Here is a 17,963-nt window from a genome sequence, read left to right as displayed (position 1 = left end):
GCACCTGTAATCCCAGCTACTCCGGAGGCTGAGGCAGAAGAATCGCTTGAACCTGGGAGGCGGAGGTTGCAGTGAGCCAAGTCTGCGCCATTGCATTCTAGCCTGGGTGGCAGAGCCAGACTCCATCTCAAAAAAAAAAAAAGGACAACTTCCCAGACTCATTTTATATGCCCAGCATTATCCCCATACAGAAACCAGGACTAAAAAAGAAAACTATGAAACTTTGTTGAACACAACTGCAAAAATCCTCAACAAGCACATTTGACTCTTACTATCCATGGCAGCTAATGGTATGAAGTTGCTGCAAACACTGAATTAGAGAATATGCCAAACTATTGCCCCTAAGGAAATGCAAAGTTACGTTCCTGCAGGCTTCTGGTCACATTTTTGTTAAATGATCAATATATTAATAAAACCTTTTATTTTTGTTTAAGGGCACCTTATTTAATATGTATAGTGTCACTAACATTAAACTCATGGCCAACAGCGCTAACTCTTGCACGAATGAAGCTTATCCAATGTGTGTTTTCTCTGTAAAGTGCATCTCAGCCTTCTTGCATTTCTGCACTATGCTGAGAGGCCATTATAAACAGTGAACAGCTTTTTCACCAAGAAAAAGCACAAAAATGCGCAAACATGACACCAAATATGCTACCACTAAAGAGAGTCCCGATTGAGACCCCAAGAGGGTTCTCGGATCTCACACAGAAAGGAATTCACCCCACATTCCCCCACCCTACTCCCCGCCCCCCAACACCCCCAGCCCCAACCCGGCCCCGGCCCCGGCCCCGGCCTCGCCCTGCGCCCTCCCCACTGCCTGACCCCGCCCCGGCCCCGCCCGCCCCAACCCCACCCAGCCCCGGCCCTGGCCCCGCCCCTCACCGCCCCTCCCCACCCCCGGCCCTGAGCCGCTTCAGAGGCCGGGACCCCGACGGCGGCGGCCGGGGGACCCACGGACAGCGGGAAAGGCAGAGTGGCTGCAAGTGGAAAACGACCGGCGCCGCGGGGTCTGCAGGCGCTTCCGCCCCCGCCCCGGGCCTGGACCTTCGGGGTCACCTGACTCCGACCTGCCCGGGCCGGGCTGCGCGGGGGGTAAAGTCCGGGCCGGGGTCAAGAGCGCGGCTACAGGCCGTAGGGGGCGGGGTCCCGGAGTTCTGCCCCTCGCAGCTCCGGGCTCCTCTTCAGCTTCCCTCTCCTGCCTCCCACCCCCCCGGGGGCGGGGCGACCCTGGGCGCCGAGACAGACCCGCGGGTGGGGGATGCAGGGAGACCCTGGGCGGAGGACCCGAGGGTGGAGTGGGCGGGGCGACCTTGGGCGCTGGCCTCAGCCTGCGGGCCCTGGAGCCAGGTGCACAGCGCATCGCCCGAGGCTGTCACCGCCCCGCCCCTCCTACCCCAGCTGTCCTGGACCCAGGGGCAGGGAGAGGCTGGACGCCAGGTGCACGGACACAGATACGCCTGAGCACAACAGCTTCCTCCTTGCCGCTCCGGGAAGTGGGCAACCAGCCCAGGTGAGGGTCCAAGGGGATGTCCTTGGGGGGCTGTCCTGGTCTGGGGGCTGTCCTGGTCTGGGTCTCCTGGTCGGAGGACTGTCCTGGTCTGGGGGACTGTTCTGTCTGAGGGGCTGTCCTGGTCTGGGGATGCTGTCCTGGTCTGGGGGGCTGTCCTGGTCTGGGGGCGCTGTGCTGGTCTGGGGGGGCTGTCCTGGTCTGGGGAACTGTTCTGTCTGAGGGGGTGTCCTGGTCTAGGGGGCTGTTCTGATCTGGGAGGCTGTTCTGGTCTGGGGGGTCTTTTGAGTGTGGGAGAGGTTGCCCCATCCTCTTTGCCTACCTGGAGGCTCAGGCCTGGGGGTCTCAGGTGGCTACATCTTCTGGGTGTGGAGTCCTTGTGTTCCTGGCCCCTGTCACCTGTTTGTCCCTATGAGGTGGCCTGTGGCCTGGGTGCTGGTTGGGGACACAGGCTGGGCCCTGTCTGGGCTGGACCGGTCTCCTGTCCCCTCTGAGCTTCTGTCATCTATCCTCCTTAAAATGGGCTTATATCCCCCCGACATACAGAATTGCGTGAGGACCCCACAGCGTGTCCCACTTTACATGTGCCCAGGAGCCCCAGGTCAGGACCAGGGCAGCACCCGCACCTGCCACTCAGTGTGGGTGCAGCGTTTCCCGGGGGGAACACGATAGGACACGGTCACATGGGGTTCAGGTGCCGGGACCTTGGCGGGCAGTTTCTGGCTCTGACCACTCCTTTGGGCAGTGGTACCCGTGTGAAGTGGGGCTGTATGGGGCACAGGGTCGGCCTGGGGTAGTTTGAGAGCTGAGACCCTTGCTGGGCGTCCGGGCAGAGGAGGAGGTGGACACCTCGGCCACAGGGTGAGAGAAGCCCAGGCCCCTCAGATGGCCTTCCTGGGTCCACCTCCCGCCCAGGGGCCATCTGGCGCCAGCTAAGAAGGTGCAGAGTCAGATTAGAGAAGCCTTGGGCTGGATTTCCAGAGAAACCGATGTCATTAAGAAGCCTCACACTCGGCTTCTAGGATGACTAGCCTCACCCTGGGGGTTCACCCACAGCCCCTCGGCAACAGTCCCCTCAGGGCTCCAGAGAGAAACTCACCCTGGGAGAGCCTGGGGTGAGGGCCGCAGAGAGGAGGCAGAGCCCTGAGCCCCCAGTGCAGGCTGGAGCTGGGGCTGCTCCTGGGGAGGGTGGCATGGGAGAGGCAGGACCAAGGGGTGGGGACACAGGGTGGCCCCATCACATGGTAGGGGCAGCTCCGCAAGTCCCATCCGAGGGGGTCTGAGGGGGCTATTTGGATCCTGCTGGGGCTGTGTCCCCAGACGAGGCCCCTGCTGCCCCCCGCCCCCCTCCCACAGGGCCCTCTGATGCCCGTGGCACCCCTGGCAGGCGTGGCTCCCAGGGAGTGGTCCTTGGCCACAGGAGGCCATCTGAGCCCCGGGGATGCCTCTAAGGCAAGTGGCGTCTCCAGGGAGACGGGGAGCGAAGCCTCTGCCTCTGGAGGGCGGGATGGGGACACCGAGTGCAGCCTGGGTGCCCACGGCCGTCCCCCCGCAGGAACCAGTACCACCTGCACCATGGGGCTGTCCCGGAAGGAGCAGGTCTTCTTGGCCCTGTTGGGGGCCTCGGGGGTCTCAGGCCTCACTGCACTCATTCTCCTCCTGGTGGAGGCCACCAGCGTGCTCCTGCCCACAGACATCAAGGTGCGTCCCCGCCGGCAGGGGAGGCCGGGCTGGGTCCACAGGTGTTGCCTCCCACTCACCCTACTGTCTCCCCAGTTTGGGATCGTGTTTGATGCCGGCTCCTCCCACACGTCCCTCTTCCTGTATCAGTGGCCGGCGAACAAGGAGAATGGCACGGGTGTGGTCAGCCAGGCCCTGGCCTGCCAGGTGGAAGGTTAGTGGGCAGTTCTGCAGCCCGGTGCTGGGACCTGCCTGTTGCTGCCTGGCTGGGATTCCCAGCTGCACGGAAAGGGTTTGGAGAGGTTCAGTGACTTGGCCGAGCTCACACGCCAGGCATGGGTGCCGGGCTGGAGCCTGTGTTCACGCTGTAGCACTCTGGGGACCTCCCCTGGTGATCAGTCAGATTCTCATGTCCCGGCTGGGGTCTGCCCAGCGTCTGCTGCCTCCAGTCCTGACCCTCTCTGGCCCCTGGTGCTCCTCACCCTGGCACCACATGGTGCTGGCGGCCAAGGCTGGTAGTTACAGGGGTGCCTGTACTCCAGGATCCTGAGGGGGGAAAACAGGAGGCCCCGAATTTGTTTTCTGGGGGCTCTGGTAACAAGTTACCACAAACTGGGGGCTTAAAACAGCAGCAGCTTATTTCTCAGCATTCTATAAGTCTGAAAACAAGGTGTGGACAGGGCCACACCCCCTCCAGAGGCTGGGGGTTAGGGTCCTTCCTGCTTCCTCCAGCCTGAGCGCTCCACGCAGCCCTTGGCTGGTGACCTCACCAGGGGTCAGGAGGTGGTCACGTCTTTGGGGGCTGCCTTTCAGCCCAGCCAGCCTACGGGGTCTGGAGCTCTGTCCCCGGCTGCTGTTCCAGGGCCTGGAATCTCCTCCTACACTTCTAACCCTGCGCAGGCTGGTGAGAGTCTGCAGGGCTGCTTGGAGGAGGCGCTGGTGCTGATCCCAGAGGCCCAGCATCGGAGAACACCCACGTTCCTGGGGGCCACGGCTGGCATGAGGTTGCTCAGGTGAGGCGGTCATGGCCTTGGCACCCACGGGGAGTGGCTGCAGAAGCCACGGTCTCAGCCAGCGTGGCAGGCAGGGTGGGGCCGGGCCCAGGCTTCCAGCCCGCTCCAGCCCCTGGTCCTCTGTGCCCAGCCAGAAGAACAGCTCTCAGGCCAGGGACATCTTTGCAGCCGTCACCCAGGTCCTGGGCCGATCTCCCGTGGACTTTTGGGGTGCTGAGCTCCTGGCCGGGCAGGACGAAGGTGCCTTCGGTTGGATCACTGTCAACTACGGCTTGGAGACACTTGTCAAGGTGCCACAGGCAGCCTGAGGGCAGGGGCTGGTCTGCGAGGGGCTGGTGTCTGGGGCTGGCTGACCAGGGCGGGGTCTGGGTGGCTGCCCCGAGCTGAGTGGCCCCTTCTGTGCCCAGTACTCCTTCACTGGAGAATGGATCCGGCCTCCGGAGGAGACGCTGGTGGGCGCCCTGGACATGGGGGGGGCCTCCACCCAGATCACGTTCGTGCCTGGGGGCCCCATCTTGGACAAGAGCACCCAGGCCGATTTTCGTCTCTACGGCTCCGACTACAGCGTCTACACTCACAGCTACCTCTGCTTTGGACGGGACCAGATTCTGAGCAGGCTCCTTGTGGGGCTGGTGCAGGTCAGCTGGCCCTGGGGAGGGTGCACGGGGCTGTGGGAACAGGGCTATGGGCACGGCGCTGGCGTGGGCCACCTGGCCCCGGGGAGGGCGCACAGGGTATGGGTGTAGGGCTGGCGTGGGTCACCTGGCCCCAGGGAGGGTGCACAGGGTATGGGTGTAGGGCTGGCGTGGTCATCGGAGGGGCCAGGTATGGGTGAGGGCTGGCGGGCATGGCCAGGGGGTGCACAGGGTATGGGTGTAGGGCTGGCGTGGGTCACCTGGCCCCAGGGAGGGTGCACAGGGTATGGGTGTAGGGCTGGCGTGGGTCATCTGGCCCCCGGGAGGGTGCACAGGGCTGCAGGTGTGGGGCTGGTGCTCAGGCCTCCCTGCCCTCTGCAGAGCCGCCCGGCTGCCCTGCTCCGTCACCCGTGCTACCTCAGCGGCTATCAGACCACACTGGCCCTGGCCCCGCTGTATGAGTCACCCTGTGTCCACACCACACCCCCGCTGAGCCTCTCCCAGAACCTCACAGTTGAAGGGACAGGCAACCCTGGGGCCTGCGTCTCAGCCATCCGGGAACTTTTCAACTTCTCCAGCTGCCAGGGCCAGGAGGACTGTGCCTTTGATGGGGTCTACCAGCCCCCGCTGCGGGGCCAGTTCTACGTGAGCACCCACACTGCCCCCACCAGGGGTCCGGGCTTCCTTGTGGGGCCTCAGGTGCCTGTCTGACTCCAGCAGGCCCAGGAGGGGCCCAGGCTGGCTCTTAGGGTCTCCGGGAGCCCGGGTGGGGTGGGGATCTGACCCAGCGTGGCCACAGCGAAGGCACAGCCACCTCCTCTCTCGCTCAGGCCTTCTCCAACTTCTACTACACCTTCCACTTCCTGAACCTCACCTCCGGGCAGCCCCTGAGCACGGTCAACGCCACCATCTGGGAGTTCTGCCAGAGGCCCTGGAAACTGGTGGGTGGGCCCCGGGCTCCCTGGCTGCAGCGAGGGTCCCTGAGGGTGCAGGGCTGCCCCGGGCAGGATGCTGGAGCCTCATTCTGGGCAGCGCGGCCAGCAGGGCCAGGGGAGGCACGGGCGGAGGATAGCTCCAGGCCGTGCCGCTCCAGGTAGGAGGCTGTGGCCACGGCTGCAGCTGGACTCAGCCTGTGGCCTGCCGAGAGGGGGCCGCAGCCCGCACCACGAAACTGGTCGGTGGGGCCAGCGAGGGGCTGTCTACCACTGCCCAGCTCGCTCTTGTTGTCTGCGTGCTCGGGTTGGCCAGGGCAGATGGGGCGGTCCCCACATGATTGGGGATCAGGGGCCCTCACCTGGCCCCTTGGCCTCCTGGGTCCCAGGTGGAGGCCAGCTACCCTGGGCAGGACCGCTGGCTGCGGGACTACTGTGCCTCAGGCCTGTACATCCTCACCCTCCTGCACGAGGGCTACGGGTTCAGCGAGGAGACCTGGCCCAGCCTCGAGTTCCGAAAGCAGGTGACTGCCTCCCCTGGGCGTGGGCGGGTCGTGGTCCTGGGGTAGCTGCCCCGCAGCCCTGAACAGCCGTGTGTCCCGCAGGCGGGCGGTGTGGACATTGGCTGGACACTGGGCTACATGCTGAACCTGACCGGGATGATCCCGGCCGACGCGCCGGCTCAGTGGTGGGCAGTGAACCATGGCGTCTGGGTGGCCAAAGTGGTGTTCATGGTGCTGGCCCTGGTGGCGGTGCTGGGGGCTGCCTCGGTCCAGCTCTTCTGGTTGCAGGACTAGTGGGAAGGCAGAGGTGGGTCCCCACAGAGCCCACAGGCAGCTGTGTCCCGGATGCCGGAGGCTTCCTGAGCCCTGAGCACCATGGGGCCTTGCTCTGTGGCTCTGTCTGTGGTCAGGTGACAGCCACCTCCAGGGCACCGTCAGGGTGGTGCTGGCCACAGAGGCTGCGTGGCCGCCCCTCCTGGCGTCCCCGCCCCCCTACCGCAACTGGGCTTCCAGGGCCCTGGGTGCCTTTCTGTACACAGGCCACCAGGACTCATGGTGTCTCCAGGCTGTGTGACTGCAGGGCCACATGCTGCCTGCAAGCGGGGCAAGACCACGGAGGCACAGGGGTCCTGCTCCTGACGGGGCCTCAGGAGGGGCGGAGAGGGGCGGAGGGGAGGGAGCTGCCCCGCCCGGACCCCCACTCTCCCTGCTGTTGTCTGAGCAGACGGATGGAGTCCAGGCCCGGGGGCTTCTCCTGGGCCAGCCCGGCCTCCCACACCCGCTTGGAGGGTTAGACTGCAGTGGGGGTTGTTTTTATTAAAAGCATTGTGGACACAGCATTGCTAGGGCAGATGTCCCTGCTGGGATCGGGGCAGGTGGCCGGGGGCTCCTAACATCCGAGGGCCGGCGGGGACCACGAAGCACTTGGGGAAGATGCCGATTCGGCCGTCACAGTGGCCCTCCAGCCATGCCTGGTCCACTGCAAGGGGGACATTGGGCTCTGCAGGGCGTTACCCAGGCGTGGCCTCTGGGTGCCACGTCTGCTCATGGCACAGGCCGTGCCCCAAGCCCCCCACACCCGGGCACCATGGTGCTGCCTGGGAAGGGCCATGCCCACCCTACCTTCACACAGGACGTCCACCATGTCCCCCTGTCGGAAGCCCAGGTCCTCTGGCCCCTGGGCGGAGTAGCCGTGTTGGGCCACCACCTGGTAGAGGACCGGCCGGCCCCCGGCTCCCTGAGGCAGGAGAGTCGGCTGCAGGTCAGGCCGGGCACTGGGAGGAGGGGCCTCCACCGCCCCTCGGTGCCCCTGCCCCTGCCCCGCCCTCGGCTCACCCTGCACTGCAGCTGCAGCCCCCTGGGGCAGGCAGCCGCGTCCAGCCAGGCCCTCCGCAGCGACTCCTCCTCGGGGATGGGGACCCAGTGCCCGTCCTCACCTGGGGCTTGGTAACTGCAAAGAGATTCCTCAGAGGGGGCTCCTGGGTGGGGCCTGCAGGGAGGGTGGTGACCTCTGCCACCCCCTCTTCCAGCAGCTGCCTCAGTCGGGGCGGTGCCCAGCTCCACCGCAGCCACCAGGGGCTTTCTGGCCCACCTGAGTTGCCCAAGCTGGGCCTGGTGAGGGAGGGCTTGGCCCAGCAGTGCCCGCAGGCTGGACAGGTCGGCTCCTCTTCGCGCCCTCAGGGCCACGGTGAAGGCGCACTGTACCGTGACAGTCACCAGGGGCTCGGAGCCCCCCGAACCTGCTCCCTGGGGCCAGGCAGGAGGGGGAGGGATGGCCACTGAGGCCCAGGGCCATCTTCAGCCCGAGGGGTGTGGGCAGAGACTGGGCAGGTGAGGGGGGCTTGCAAGCCTGATTCTGCGGGATGGGGCTTGGCCTCGGCCTCCCTCAGGTACTGACAGGGGAAGGATCTGGAGCCTCTTACCCCAGCACCCGTGGGGTCCTCACAGGGGCCGGGGCCAGGCCCCCCCATTGCCGGCAGCCCTGCAGGACAGAGCAAGACTGACACAGCCACTCCCACCAAAGTGGGCCCTGTGGGCGGAGGGCAGCGGGCACCCGCGCACCAGCAGCTTCCTCCTTCACCCGGGGACCCCACCGCTGAGGACCCCCATACCTGGGGAGAGAGGAGCCTGTTTGCCAACTTGCTCCACCTGGGGTCTCTGCAAGAGAAGCACAGGCTGGGTGGGCTGGGGCGGTCAGGTGCCAGAGGCCGGTACTGTCCTGGCAGAGCCCACAGCAAGGGTGTGGCCTGTGTGCCCGACCAGTGCCCAGCAGGTGGCCTGTGGGCATTGAATTTGGGGCACTGGCCACAAGTCGGCTGCCTTAGGATGGGGCTGGGTCTCTGCAGACCTAGAGGCTGCCTGTCACCAGGAGGGAGCACCCTGTCCCCCCAGGCCCACCGAGGTGGCAGCTCCAGGTGGGTGGGCTCCCCAGTGACCCCAAGAAACTGAGGACCCAGTCCCTGGCCCCCGGCCTCTGTGTGGGCTCGACATTAACCGTGTGCCCTGAGTTGGGCACTGAGCAGGGGACAAGTTCACCGCCTGCAAGTCACAAAGTCGCAGCCCAGCGCCGGCTAGACCCTGAGGGTCAGGCGTTGTTGCTGTTGTTTGAGATGGAGTCTCACTCTGTCGCCCAGGCAGGAGTGCAGTGGCCCCATCTCGGCTCACTACAGGCCCCGCCTCCTGGGTTCACGCCATTCTCCTGGCTCAGCCTCCTGAGTAGCTGGGACTACAGGTGCCCGTCGCCACGCCCGGCTAATTTTTTGTATTTTTTAGTATAGACGGGGTTTCACCGTGTTAGCCAGGATGGTCTCCATCTCCTGACCTCGTGATCCACCCACGTCGGCCTCCCAAAGTGCTGGGATTACAGGCGTGAGCCACTTCACCTGGCTTTTTTTTTTCTTTTTTTTTTTTTTTTGAGACAGGGTCTTGCTCTCTCGCCCAGGCCGGAGTAGAGTGGCACTGTCATGGCTCACTGCAGCCTCCACCTCCCAGGCTCAAGCAATCCTTCCACCTCAGCCTCCCAGAGTGCTGAGATTACAGGCATGAGCCACTGTGCTTGGCCTCGATCGTAATGTATTAGATTTATCAGATGGTTGAAGTTGCCTTAGGTTAGGAAGGACGAGGGCTTAAAGGCCCATCGTGGGAACTGGGCGAATAGTTCCAGACCTGGAGGGAATCAGTGAAGCACAGCTTGGAGCGTGCCCTTGCACCCGGGATGCCACGGTTAAACTAGAAGTGGGCATCCGTAAAGAGAGAGTGCCGGGGCTGCTTCCTGATCGCATCCTCAGATGCGCCCAGCGTGAAACGCAGGTGCCTTCTCTGGGCCTCCCAGATCCTGCAGCAGAGCCTCCGCCCATGGCTGCCACCCTGGGAGCAGCTGGGGTTCCTGCCTTCCTCCGCCTCTACCCAGGTGCCAGGGGCGTCTGGGAGGACTCGGGGGATGGGGTCGCTGCTGGGCCCCCATGTGGGGGTGGGAGCCTCGGGGCCCCTCCAGAGCTGTCCTGCCTCCCGCCTGTCCCCAGCTGGGTCACTCCTGGTCACTCACACCCCAGTGGGAGGGGAGGGGCCGTGGCCAACCTGAGGTGGTCCTGGGGGCTGAGGGCCTGCACGGCCTCCTGGATGTCTCCACTGGACACCACCTCTCTCCTGTCCTGATGGCTGGCGCCCACTCACCTTGGGCACAGCCAGGCACCCTCCCATCTGGCTAGGCTGGGCCAGGACCATGGGTGAGCCCGGCTCCATCTACCCCCCAGTGAGCTGCTCCCTCCACCCTCATGTTGGTCCCATTGTGGTCCCCGGTCCGCGGAGGCAGCAGAAGCACCGACCCCCAGCAGGGGAAGAGGCCCAGGCCCACGCACCTGCTCCTGGTAGGCAGTCGACGTGCAGTGGTCAGCACCGACCTCGGTCCCTACATCGAGGGGGCCCTGGTGGGTGCCAGCTCTTGGGGAGTCCATGATTAGGGACCTAGGGAGAGGAGGGAGGCTCTCAGGTCCTACCCATCTGAGTGCCCTCCTGTGCCCGGCCCGCATGGCCCCATGTGGAGGACCCTCTGCCCAGCAGGAAAGGGACGTGCTCGCAGGGCCCAGCCGGCCCCTCCTACCTGGCATCATGGTTCGCTTCTGGTCCCTGTGGACACAAAGCAACAACCTCGCTCTGGTTAAGGGTCGGGGGCCACCCTCCCTCCTCCCGAACCTTGAAGAGCGGTTTCCCCAGGTCTCACACAGGGATGGGACGGCCACCCAACACCTCCCATCAGAGGAACTTTGCGGCCCCAGGAGGGCTCAGAGCTTGTGCAGCGTTTTCTTTCCCAGAAAGCTGGGTGAGGCCAGGCAGGGGCCTGAGGGGCCGCAAACCCACCTGTGGCTGCTGAGGGCGGACGCCCCAGCCCTGGTCTCGGGGTTGGCAGAGGCCACCACCTGGCAGGGACAGTGGGGGCACTGGGTCAGGGATCAGCGCCCAGCGGGGTCTGCTCCCTGCAGCCTGCCCCACCGCGCCCCGCAGCTCTAAGTCCTCGGGGGCTGGGTGACAGCTGCCCATGCCCGGCCCCCGTCTGCCAGACCACCGTGGAGGGAAATGTCTGATGGAGGAAAACATCTGCTGCAATGTTAACTTATTTTTAGCACAACTTTAAAAACATTTTTGTTTCTTATAAACAGCGCTCTACTGTGATATGCAGACTCTAAGTTGATGCATTAACACAGGTCACAGCCCGGCTTCGCCCACCCCTAGGCCTCCCCTGCTGGGCGGCTGCACTGGACCACACAGGAGTCCGCCCGGGCGCAGCGCAGGTGACTGAGGGGGCGTGGCCAGTCAATGGGGCGTGGCCAGCCAAGGGTGACCCAGTCTTTGCCCACCAGGAGTTCTTCTCCACCATGTTTCGCCCCCTGCCTTTGGGGGTGAGCAGCTCCCCATTCCTGTGACTTTAGGGGTGCTGCCTGGCTCTGACCCAAGTGTGGGCGTGACGTGGCCCAGACCGTCGGACTGCAGCCCCCGCCCCCGTGAGACCTCACTATCTGTGGCAGGGACACAGGGACCCCCCGGGACCTCGCTATCTGTGGCAGGGACACAGGGAGACGCAAAGGCACGAAAGGACACAGAAAGACGCAGGGACTCTGGGAGGCTGCAAGGCGGTGGCTGTGGCCATGGCCCAGTCTGGGGGCGGGGTGGCACCTACAGGGTCCTTGTTGGGAGAGCTGGAGCCCCCTCCTATGCAGCTGGCTCTAGTGGGCTCTGCCTCCAAGTTCACAGCCCTATTTGGGGCACCGCCCCCTGCCCTGGGCGCCAGTTTGAGGATGGTTGTGGGCCCACTCTCTACCCTCCTGGCCTTTACGGTGGCCTGGACTGCACACCACCCATCCCTGGGAACACAGTTCGAGGGCTCAGCACCAGCCGCGATGTCCCGGGACGCCGCCCCCACCTTTACCTTGGCCTTGCCCAGGAAATCCATGGGTTCCAGGTGCTCCAGGTGCCACCGGTGGGGCCGGAAGACCTCGCCCCTGGGGACCTGCCGTGGCGGCAGTGAGCGTCGTCTCTGGAGGGGGTGGGCATCCAGCAGATGCAGACGGGGTGACCAACCAGGCCTGCAGCCGCAGAGCCCCTGCACCTTGGAGCAGAAGGGGCCGCTTGGGCCCCCTGCCCCCTTCCCGCAGGCCACAGGAAGCCCCCACCTGGCACCCGAAACTGGGCACTAGAGCCATCTCCCTCTGGAAGCTTCTTCATCTCATGAAATTTGTCTTGAGAGGCTGTGATAGGCAGCAGCCCAAAACCATGACCGGGCTGGCACTCCTCACCTGCACTTGGTCCAGGGCCAAGTCCAGGCCATTTAGGGACCCCTCCGGCCACTTGGACATGGCCTCCCTTAGGCTGCCGGCCGCCTCTGTCCAGAGCCCCAGCTGGCACTGTGCCGACGCCACATTGTACAGCACCTGGGAGTGGGGCCAAGGTGATGGCAGGGGCCTGATCCCCCACGCAGGCCCTCCCCCGTTCCCCCACCCAGCTCCTCCCCCCATCTCCCCACCTGGCCCCTCCCCCAGTCCCCCCACTCGGCCCCCCCCTGCACCACTCTGTGTCGGGGGCTGGCGGGCCCTCCTGGCTCCAGACCCACACTGGAGGGTTTTCCCTTCCATCTTTTCGTCCTAAGACAATGTTATTCCCAGAAGGCTTCAGGGCGGTGCATTTCCAGGGTCTGGTGGAGGGGCCCTCTCAGCACCCCTCCCTCGGTGCCAACACATTCCAGGCAGCCAGGAAAGGGCTGGGGGCACAGGGGAGGGTGGGCACGACCCCCTGCCTGCTCCCTGCCCACCCGGCGGCCTTTCGCCTCTGCCCTCCTCCTGGGTGGAGCCACCCCTGGTGGCCTGAAATGGCACAAAATGGTCCCTCCACCTCCACTGCCACCAGAACCTCCTGCGGGTCAAGGAGTGGCCAGGGGATTCCATGGCACCAGGAGCTTTGGCCAGAGGTGCTCTCCAGTCCACAGGGCCCTCCTGTGGCAGTGCTGCCGCCTGTGGACGCCCCACAGCCAGCAGCACAGTGAGCCCTGCCCGGCCTCACCTCCCAGGCTTGCAGCTTGAACCGCAGGCCCAGCTGCGTGTAGTTGATGGCAGCGTGGCCCCTCAGCTGCGCCAGGGCCAGCCAGAAGTCAGACAGAGCCTCCTGGAACCTGTGGGCAGGGGTCCCCTCAGCAGCACAGGGTGGAGACGGGGCTGGGCCTAGGCAGCTTTCACACCCAGCCCCGCTCCAGCCGCCCCCAACACCTGGTTCCAAGGAGACCTGAGGGAGGGCAGTGCGGTGCCTAGGTCTCCACACTCAGGTCTGGTGGGCCGGGGGTCCATGCACACGTGTGCTGAGTGGGTGTGGGGTCACCGTGTGCTGGGGCTCCAGCATTTTCCCAGCTCAGACTCAGCTTCCTGGGCCCCTGCCTGCCCCCAAGCCTCTCTTCTGAACTGTGCAGAACCCTGGTTATTTCCCTCCTGCTTCTCAGGCCCCCCACCCCATGGGGGCTCCCCCTCCAAACTCTGAGCCTCCTTCCAAGCCTTGCCGGGAGCTCCCCAGGACCTGCCAGAGAGGCTTCTCCTCCAGGCGGGCTTCCCGTGCCGATCTGAAGGAGAGGCTGCCCCAGAGGGGTCTGGATCGTAATCCAGAAAGAGACAGTCCCACAGCCATAATCCCGAATGCCGGGACTCCTGAGTAAAGGAGGAGATGGCTTTTTCTTTTTTTTTTTTTTTTTTTTTTGAGACAGAGTCTCGCTCTGTCGCCCAGGCTGGAGTGCAGTGGCGCAATCTCTGCTCACTGCAAGCTCTGCCTCCCGGGTTCACGCCATTCTCCTGCCTCAGCCTCTCCGAGTAGCTGGGACTACAGGCGCCCGCCACCACGCCCGGCTAATTTTTTTGTATTTTTAGTAGAGACGGGGTTTCACCATGGTCTTGATCTCCTGACCTCGTGATCCGCCCGCCTCGGCCTCCCAAAGTGCTGGGATTACAAGCGTGAGCCACCGCGCCCGGCCGGCTTTTTCATTCATCTGCCTTTCTGAAAGGCAAAACATCTCGAGATCCTGGCTCTGTGGGCGACTGCGTATGTGGTGGTCCCTGAAGCCTTTGATGGGTCTTGTTAGAAGATGGGTTGTTCATCTTGGTGTTTTGATGACCAGTTATAAAGCCAGGTGCACACAATCACCAGCCAGAGTCTACGCACGTACGTCTTCCCCTTCTGACCTAGCTCCTCATGAGCACTGTTCATCTGCTCGTAGCTCTCACACCCGTGAGCCTGTCGCTAGCGTGCATGAATTTGTGCTTGAAAAAAATGTATGTTATTTTTGTCTATTTTATCGGCCAATGAAGGGTTCTCTCGTGTTTTTATGTTTCTCAAATAAATCCCTTAAAACATGTAAATAGGCGGGACGAGGTGGCTCATTCCTGTAATCCCAGCACTTTGGGAGGCCGAGGCGGGTGGATCACCTGAGGTCAGGAGTTCGAGACCAGCCTGGCCAACATGGTGAAGCCCAGTCTCTACTAAAAATACAAAAATTAGCCAGGTGTGGTGGCGCATGCCTGTAATCCCAGCTACCCGGGAGGCTGAGGCAGGAGAATCGCTTGAACCCAGGAGGCAGAGGTTGCAGTGAGCCGAGATCGTGTGATTGCACTCCAGCCTGGACGACAGAGCAAGGCTCCTTCTCAAAATAATTTTTAAAAAGTAAATAAATATCTTTTACAGAATTTTAATTATTTTTTCTAGAATTATATTTTTTGGGATTTTAGACTTCAGGGGTTTTGATATTTCAGGATTGCAAGGCTCTCAGGACTGTGCTCCACTTCCCCACAGAGCCTGCCCTCCTGGGATGGGGCCTGTGAGCGTCTAGCAGAGAGGCCGAGGCATGGCCTGGTCTGCAGTCCCGATGCCCGATGGTCTCCCTTCTCTCATTCCTCCTTTAGGAAGGGACATGGTGCAGAGAGCCCAGGTAAGCAGTGAGGACCCGAACACCTGTGTCCAAGGGTGGCGCTCAGCAGAGGCGAGGACCACAGTCTCGGCCCAGGTTTCCCTGGAGCCAGGAACCACGGAGGAGGGGGTGGGCAAGAGGAGGGAGCGGATGGAGAGGGAGGAGGAGGAGGTGCAGGAGTGGACTCTGCAGGGAGACAAAGGGCCGTCAGAGAAGGAACAAGGCACCCCTGTACTCACCTTGCCAGCTGGAAGTTGGCCACTCCTCGCTGGAAGAAGCCAACCGCCATACAGGTGTCCTTGGTCACAGCTTGGTCAAATGCCTGGGGACAAAAATGCCCACGGGATGCCAAGGTTTGTAACCTGGTCACGCAGCATCACAGATACAGCACGATGGGTGACAGGGCCACGGAATTCCGTCAGCCCCTGTGGACCCCCCACAGCCCCTCCTGCTCCTGTCCAGGGACCTTTGGAGCTCCTGCTGGGCAGGGCTGTCGCCACCCAACCCCAGCCCGTCCAGGGCGCAGAGCCCACTGAGGTGCGGCTAAAACCGATTTGTTTACCATGAGCACAAGAACAGAGGCCAGAAAAAAGTGTTTCGGTATGTTAATAATAGTTACCTCTGGGGAGTGGGGTTATGCAAGATTTTTCTTTTAAAAATCCTTTTTTTTTTTTTTGAGATGGGGTCTCGCTCTGTCACCCAGGCTGGAGTGCAGTGGCTCGATCTTGGCTCACTGCTGCCTCCGCCTCTGGGTTCAAGAGATTCTCAAACTCCTGACCTCAGGCAACCTTGGCTGTCACATACTGGAGACGAGATAACAGCCCAGATCCCAGAGTCACCAGCTAAAGAACTGCATTACAGGCCGGGCATGTTAGCTCATGCCTGTAATCCTAGCATGTTGGGAAGCTGAGGCGGGCGGATCACTTGAGGTCAGGAGTTTGAGGCCAGCCTGGCCAACATGGTGAAACCCCATCTCTACTAAAAATACAAAAATTAGCCGGGCACGGTGGCACGCGCCTGTAGTCCCAGCTACTCGGGAGGCTGAGGCAGGAGAATCGCTTGAACCCGGGAGGTAGAGGTTGCAATGAGCCAAAGATCACACCACTGTACTCCAGCCTGCAAGACAGAGCGAGATTCCGTCTCAAAAAATAAAATAAAAATCCTTTTTTGATAGTTCATGCAAAATGACACACTAGAAATCTATTAGAATCAGAAAACAACACACATGTCTTCATGGGTTTATCTGTGTGTAAAGCACAGCTCTTCCTTAAACCAGACTCAGAAAGGACACAGAAGGTTCTGAACAGGGACCGTGGCCATCAGTTAAATGTGTGTGACAGGAAGGGTGCTATGATCTCTCACAAGTCTGGTGAGTGGGGGCTTGTCGTTGAACCGAGTTCACACAGATGTGAAGTGTGGCGGCTGAGCACAGGCACGCAGCCCTGATGTGGGGTGGCTGCTCAGGGCCGGCAGAACCCACCTGTCTGCCCCAAATGTCACGCAAGGCTCCTACCAAGAGACAGCGGTTCCAGTGACACCCTCTGCACCCTGGCCTGCCCCTCAGATGATCGGCTTTATGAATCATAGCTGTTCCATCTGCTTGCCTGAGTTCCCATATTCCTAATATGCATATGCTGTGGATTAGTCCTATTGACTTTCACCACGTCCCCTCTCTGTAGTGAAATCAGGCAGACGAGCATGAGGTGACTGGGTTAGCCCCGAACATAGGATTTGTTGCTGAACCACCTGGTGTCTAATGATTACATTCCCTTTCTTGAATAGTTTTAAAATGAAATCACTGTGGGCTGGGCGAGGTGGCTCGCGTGTGTAATCCCACCACTATGGGTGGCCAAGGAGGGTGGATCACCTAAGGTCAGGAGTTCAAGACCAGCCTGACCAACATGGTGAAACCCATTTCTACTAAAAATACAAAATTAGCCGGGCATGGTAGTGGGCGCCTGTACTCCCAGCTACTAGGGAGGCTGAGGCAGGAGAATTGCTTGAACCCGGGAGGCAGAGGTTGCAGTGAGCCGAGATCGCACCACTGCACTCGAGTCAGCCTGGGTGACAGAACGAGACTCCATCTTTGAAACAAACAAAAAAATGAAATCATTATGGAGGTGATTGTAAATTTGTACGCAGCTTTAAGACACAAGAGAGGGGGGTCTCATGCGCTTTGCCCAGTCTCCTCCAAGGGGGATATTTTGTGAGTCAGGGGCGTGGAGACCCTCCCACAGCACACAGTTCCCTTTCCTTTTCATCGCTGCTGTCACCGACCCTTCAACAACCGTGGGCACCTGCCTGCTTCTGCGGGGTGCTTGGGACTGAGCGGGGGTGGGCAGCGCTGGCGTTTGGGATGCGCAGGAACAGGCGGCCCCGGAACACGAGCGGGTACGGGAAGGGCACCGGGCTCCGTGCAGGGCCTCGGCCGCTGCGCCCTGGCACCCTGCACTCCTGGCTGTTTCGGGGAGTGGGCTGGGGGACGGCTGAGGGCTCAGAGAAGGAGACTGACCCGGTCTCCCGGCCATGACCACAGGCGCAACGCTTTCCCCTTGGGGCAGGGCGGACCCTCCGGCCTGACCCAGCCTAGCAGCTTCCCGCTTCCCGGTGTGAGTCACCCTCGGGCCCAGGCCTCTCCCGGTGACCGCCGCGCCCCCCAGCCCGGCCTCGCTCAGCTCAGGTGCGGCCCCCACTGCTCGGCTCCCACCTGCCGGGGCGTTCGCTGCGTCGGGGGCGGCAGGGCGACCCCGTGACCGTCGGGGAGGGGCGCAGGGCCCTCCCCAGGGGCTCAAGGCGGAGGCGTCGCCCGCACCGGCCTCCCCACGCCCCGCTCACCCGCAGCGCGGCCTCGGCGTCCCCGGCCAGCAGGTGCACGCAGCCCACGTTGAAGCACAGCCTGGCTGGCGGCGCCGGGATGCCCGAGAAGAGGTGCAAGGCGCGGGCCCAGTCCCCGCGATCCACAGCCTGCGCGCCCAGGTGCCAGGCGCGCACCAGGTCCCCCAGAGAGGCCATGGCGGCCCGTGGCGGAGCTCGAGAAGGGGCCGGGATCCCGCGGAGGGGCCGGGGCCGGGGCCGGGGCTGGGGCCGGGTCCAGGCGGCGGCGCGGGGCTGCGGGGTCTCGGAGGCGGGCAGAGGTGCGGGCGCCGAGCGCCTGGTGCAACCCCGCTGCCCCGCGGCGCCCCCTGGCGGCAGGCGCCCGCCCCTCCCCGGTAGGGCCACGCCCCCGCCCGAAACGGCCACGCCCGCTCCAGCCCCTCAGGCC

The 17,963-nt window shown here is 63.0% G+C and overlaps 2 protein-coding genes across 2 annotated transcripts; one reads left to right on the top strand and one right to left on the bottom strand.

The window, feature by feature from the left end:
• Positions 1-3,901: 3,901 nt before the first annotated feature.
• Positions 3,902-7,109, top strand: ENTPD8 (ectonucleoside triphosphate diphosphohydrolase 8; the record flags this gene model as incomplete). Its single annotated transcript, XM_030818306.1, has 7 exons — positions 3,902-4,200; positions 4,331-4,490; positions 4,608-4,838; positions 5,217-5,480; positions 5,666-5,776; positions 6,157-6,291; positions 6,373-7,109. Coding segments are annotated over 7 exons (1,392 nt in total), but the record flags the coding sequence as incomplete, so codon positions are not given.
• On the bottom strand, positions 7,067-17,946 carry NOXA1 (NADPH oxidase activator 1). Its single transcript, XM_030818305.1, has 15 exons — positions 17,537-17,946; positions 14,941-15,023; positions 12,820-12,928; positions 12,060-12,194; positions 11,678-11,800; positions 11,304-11,313; positions 10,627-10,661; positions 10,370-10,395; positions 10,128-10,233; positions 8,382-8,427; positions 8,193-8,251; positions 7,862-8,016; positions 7,606-7,720; positions 7,393-7,507; positions 7,067-7,249 (listed from the first exon to the last, which is right to left on the bottom strand). Exons 1-15 carry the CDS (start codon positions 17,711-17,713, stop codon positions 7,113-7,115), a joined length of 1,431 nt encoding a protein of 476 aa, XP_030674165.1. The 5' UTR covers positions 17,714-17,946; the 3' UTR covers positions 7,067-7,112.
• Positions 17,947-17,963: the final 17 nt, after the last annotated feature.

This window comes from Nomascus leucogenys, chromosome 8 (genome assembly GCF_006542625.1).
Source record: "Nomascus leucogenys isolate Asia chromosome 8, Asia_NLE_v1, whole genome shotgun sequence".
In the NCBI taxonomy this organism is placed as follows: domain Eukaryota; kingdom Metazoa; phylum Chordata; class Mammalia; order Primates; family Hylobatidae; genus Nomascus; species Nomascus leucogenys.
Note: the sequence above shows the minus strand (reverse complement) of the source record. Positions and strands in the feature narration are given on the sequence as shown.

Excerpts from the sequence above, each read along its gene's own strand:
- NOXA1 (XM_030818305.1), bottom strand. The coding sequence starts at position 17,713 with ATGGCCTCTCTGGGGGACCTGGTGCGCGCCTGGCACCTGGGCGCGCAG. Across the intron at positions 10,234-10,369 it reads GAAGCGAACCATGATGCCAG|GTCCCTAATCATGGACTCCC; the intron begins GTAGGAGGGGCC and ends TCCTCTCCCTAG. Across the intron at positions 7,721-7,861 it reads GCCCAGCTTGGGCAACTCAG|TTACCAAGCCCCAGGTGAGG; the intron begins GTGGGCCAGAAA and ends ATCTCTTTGCAG.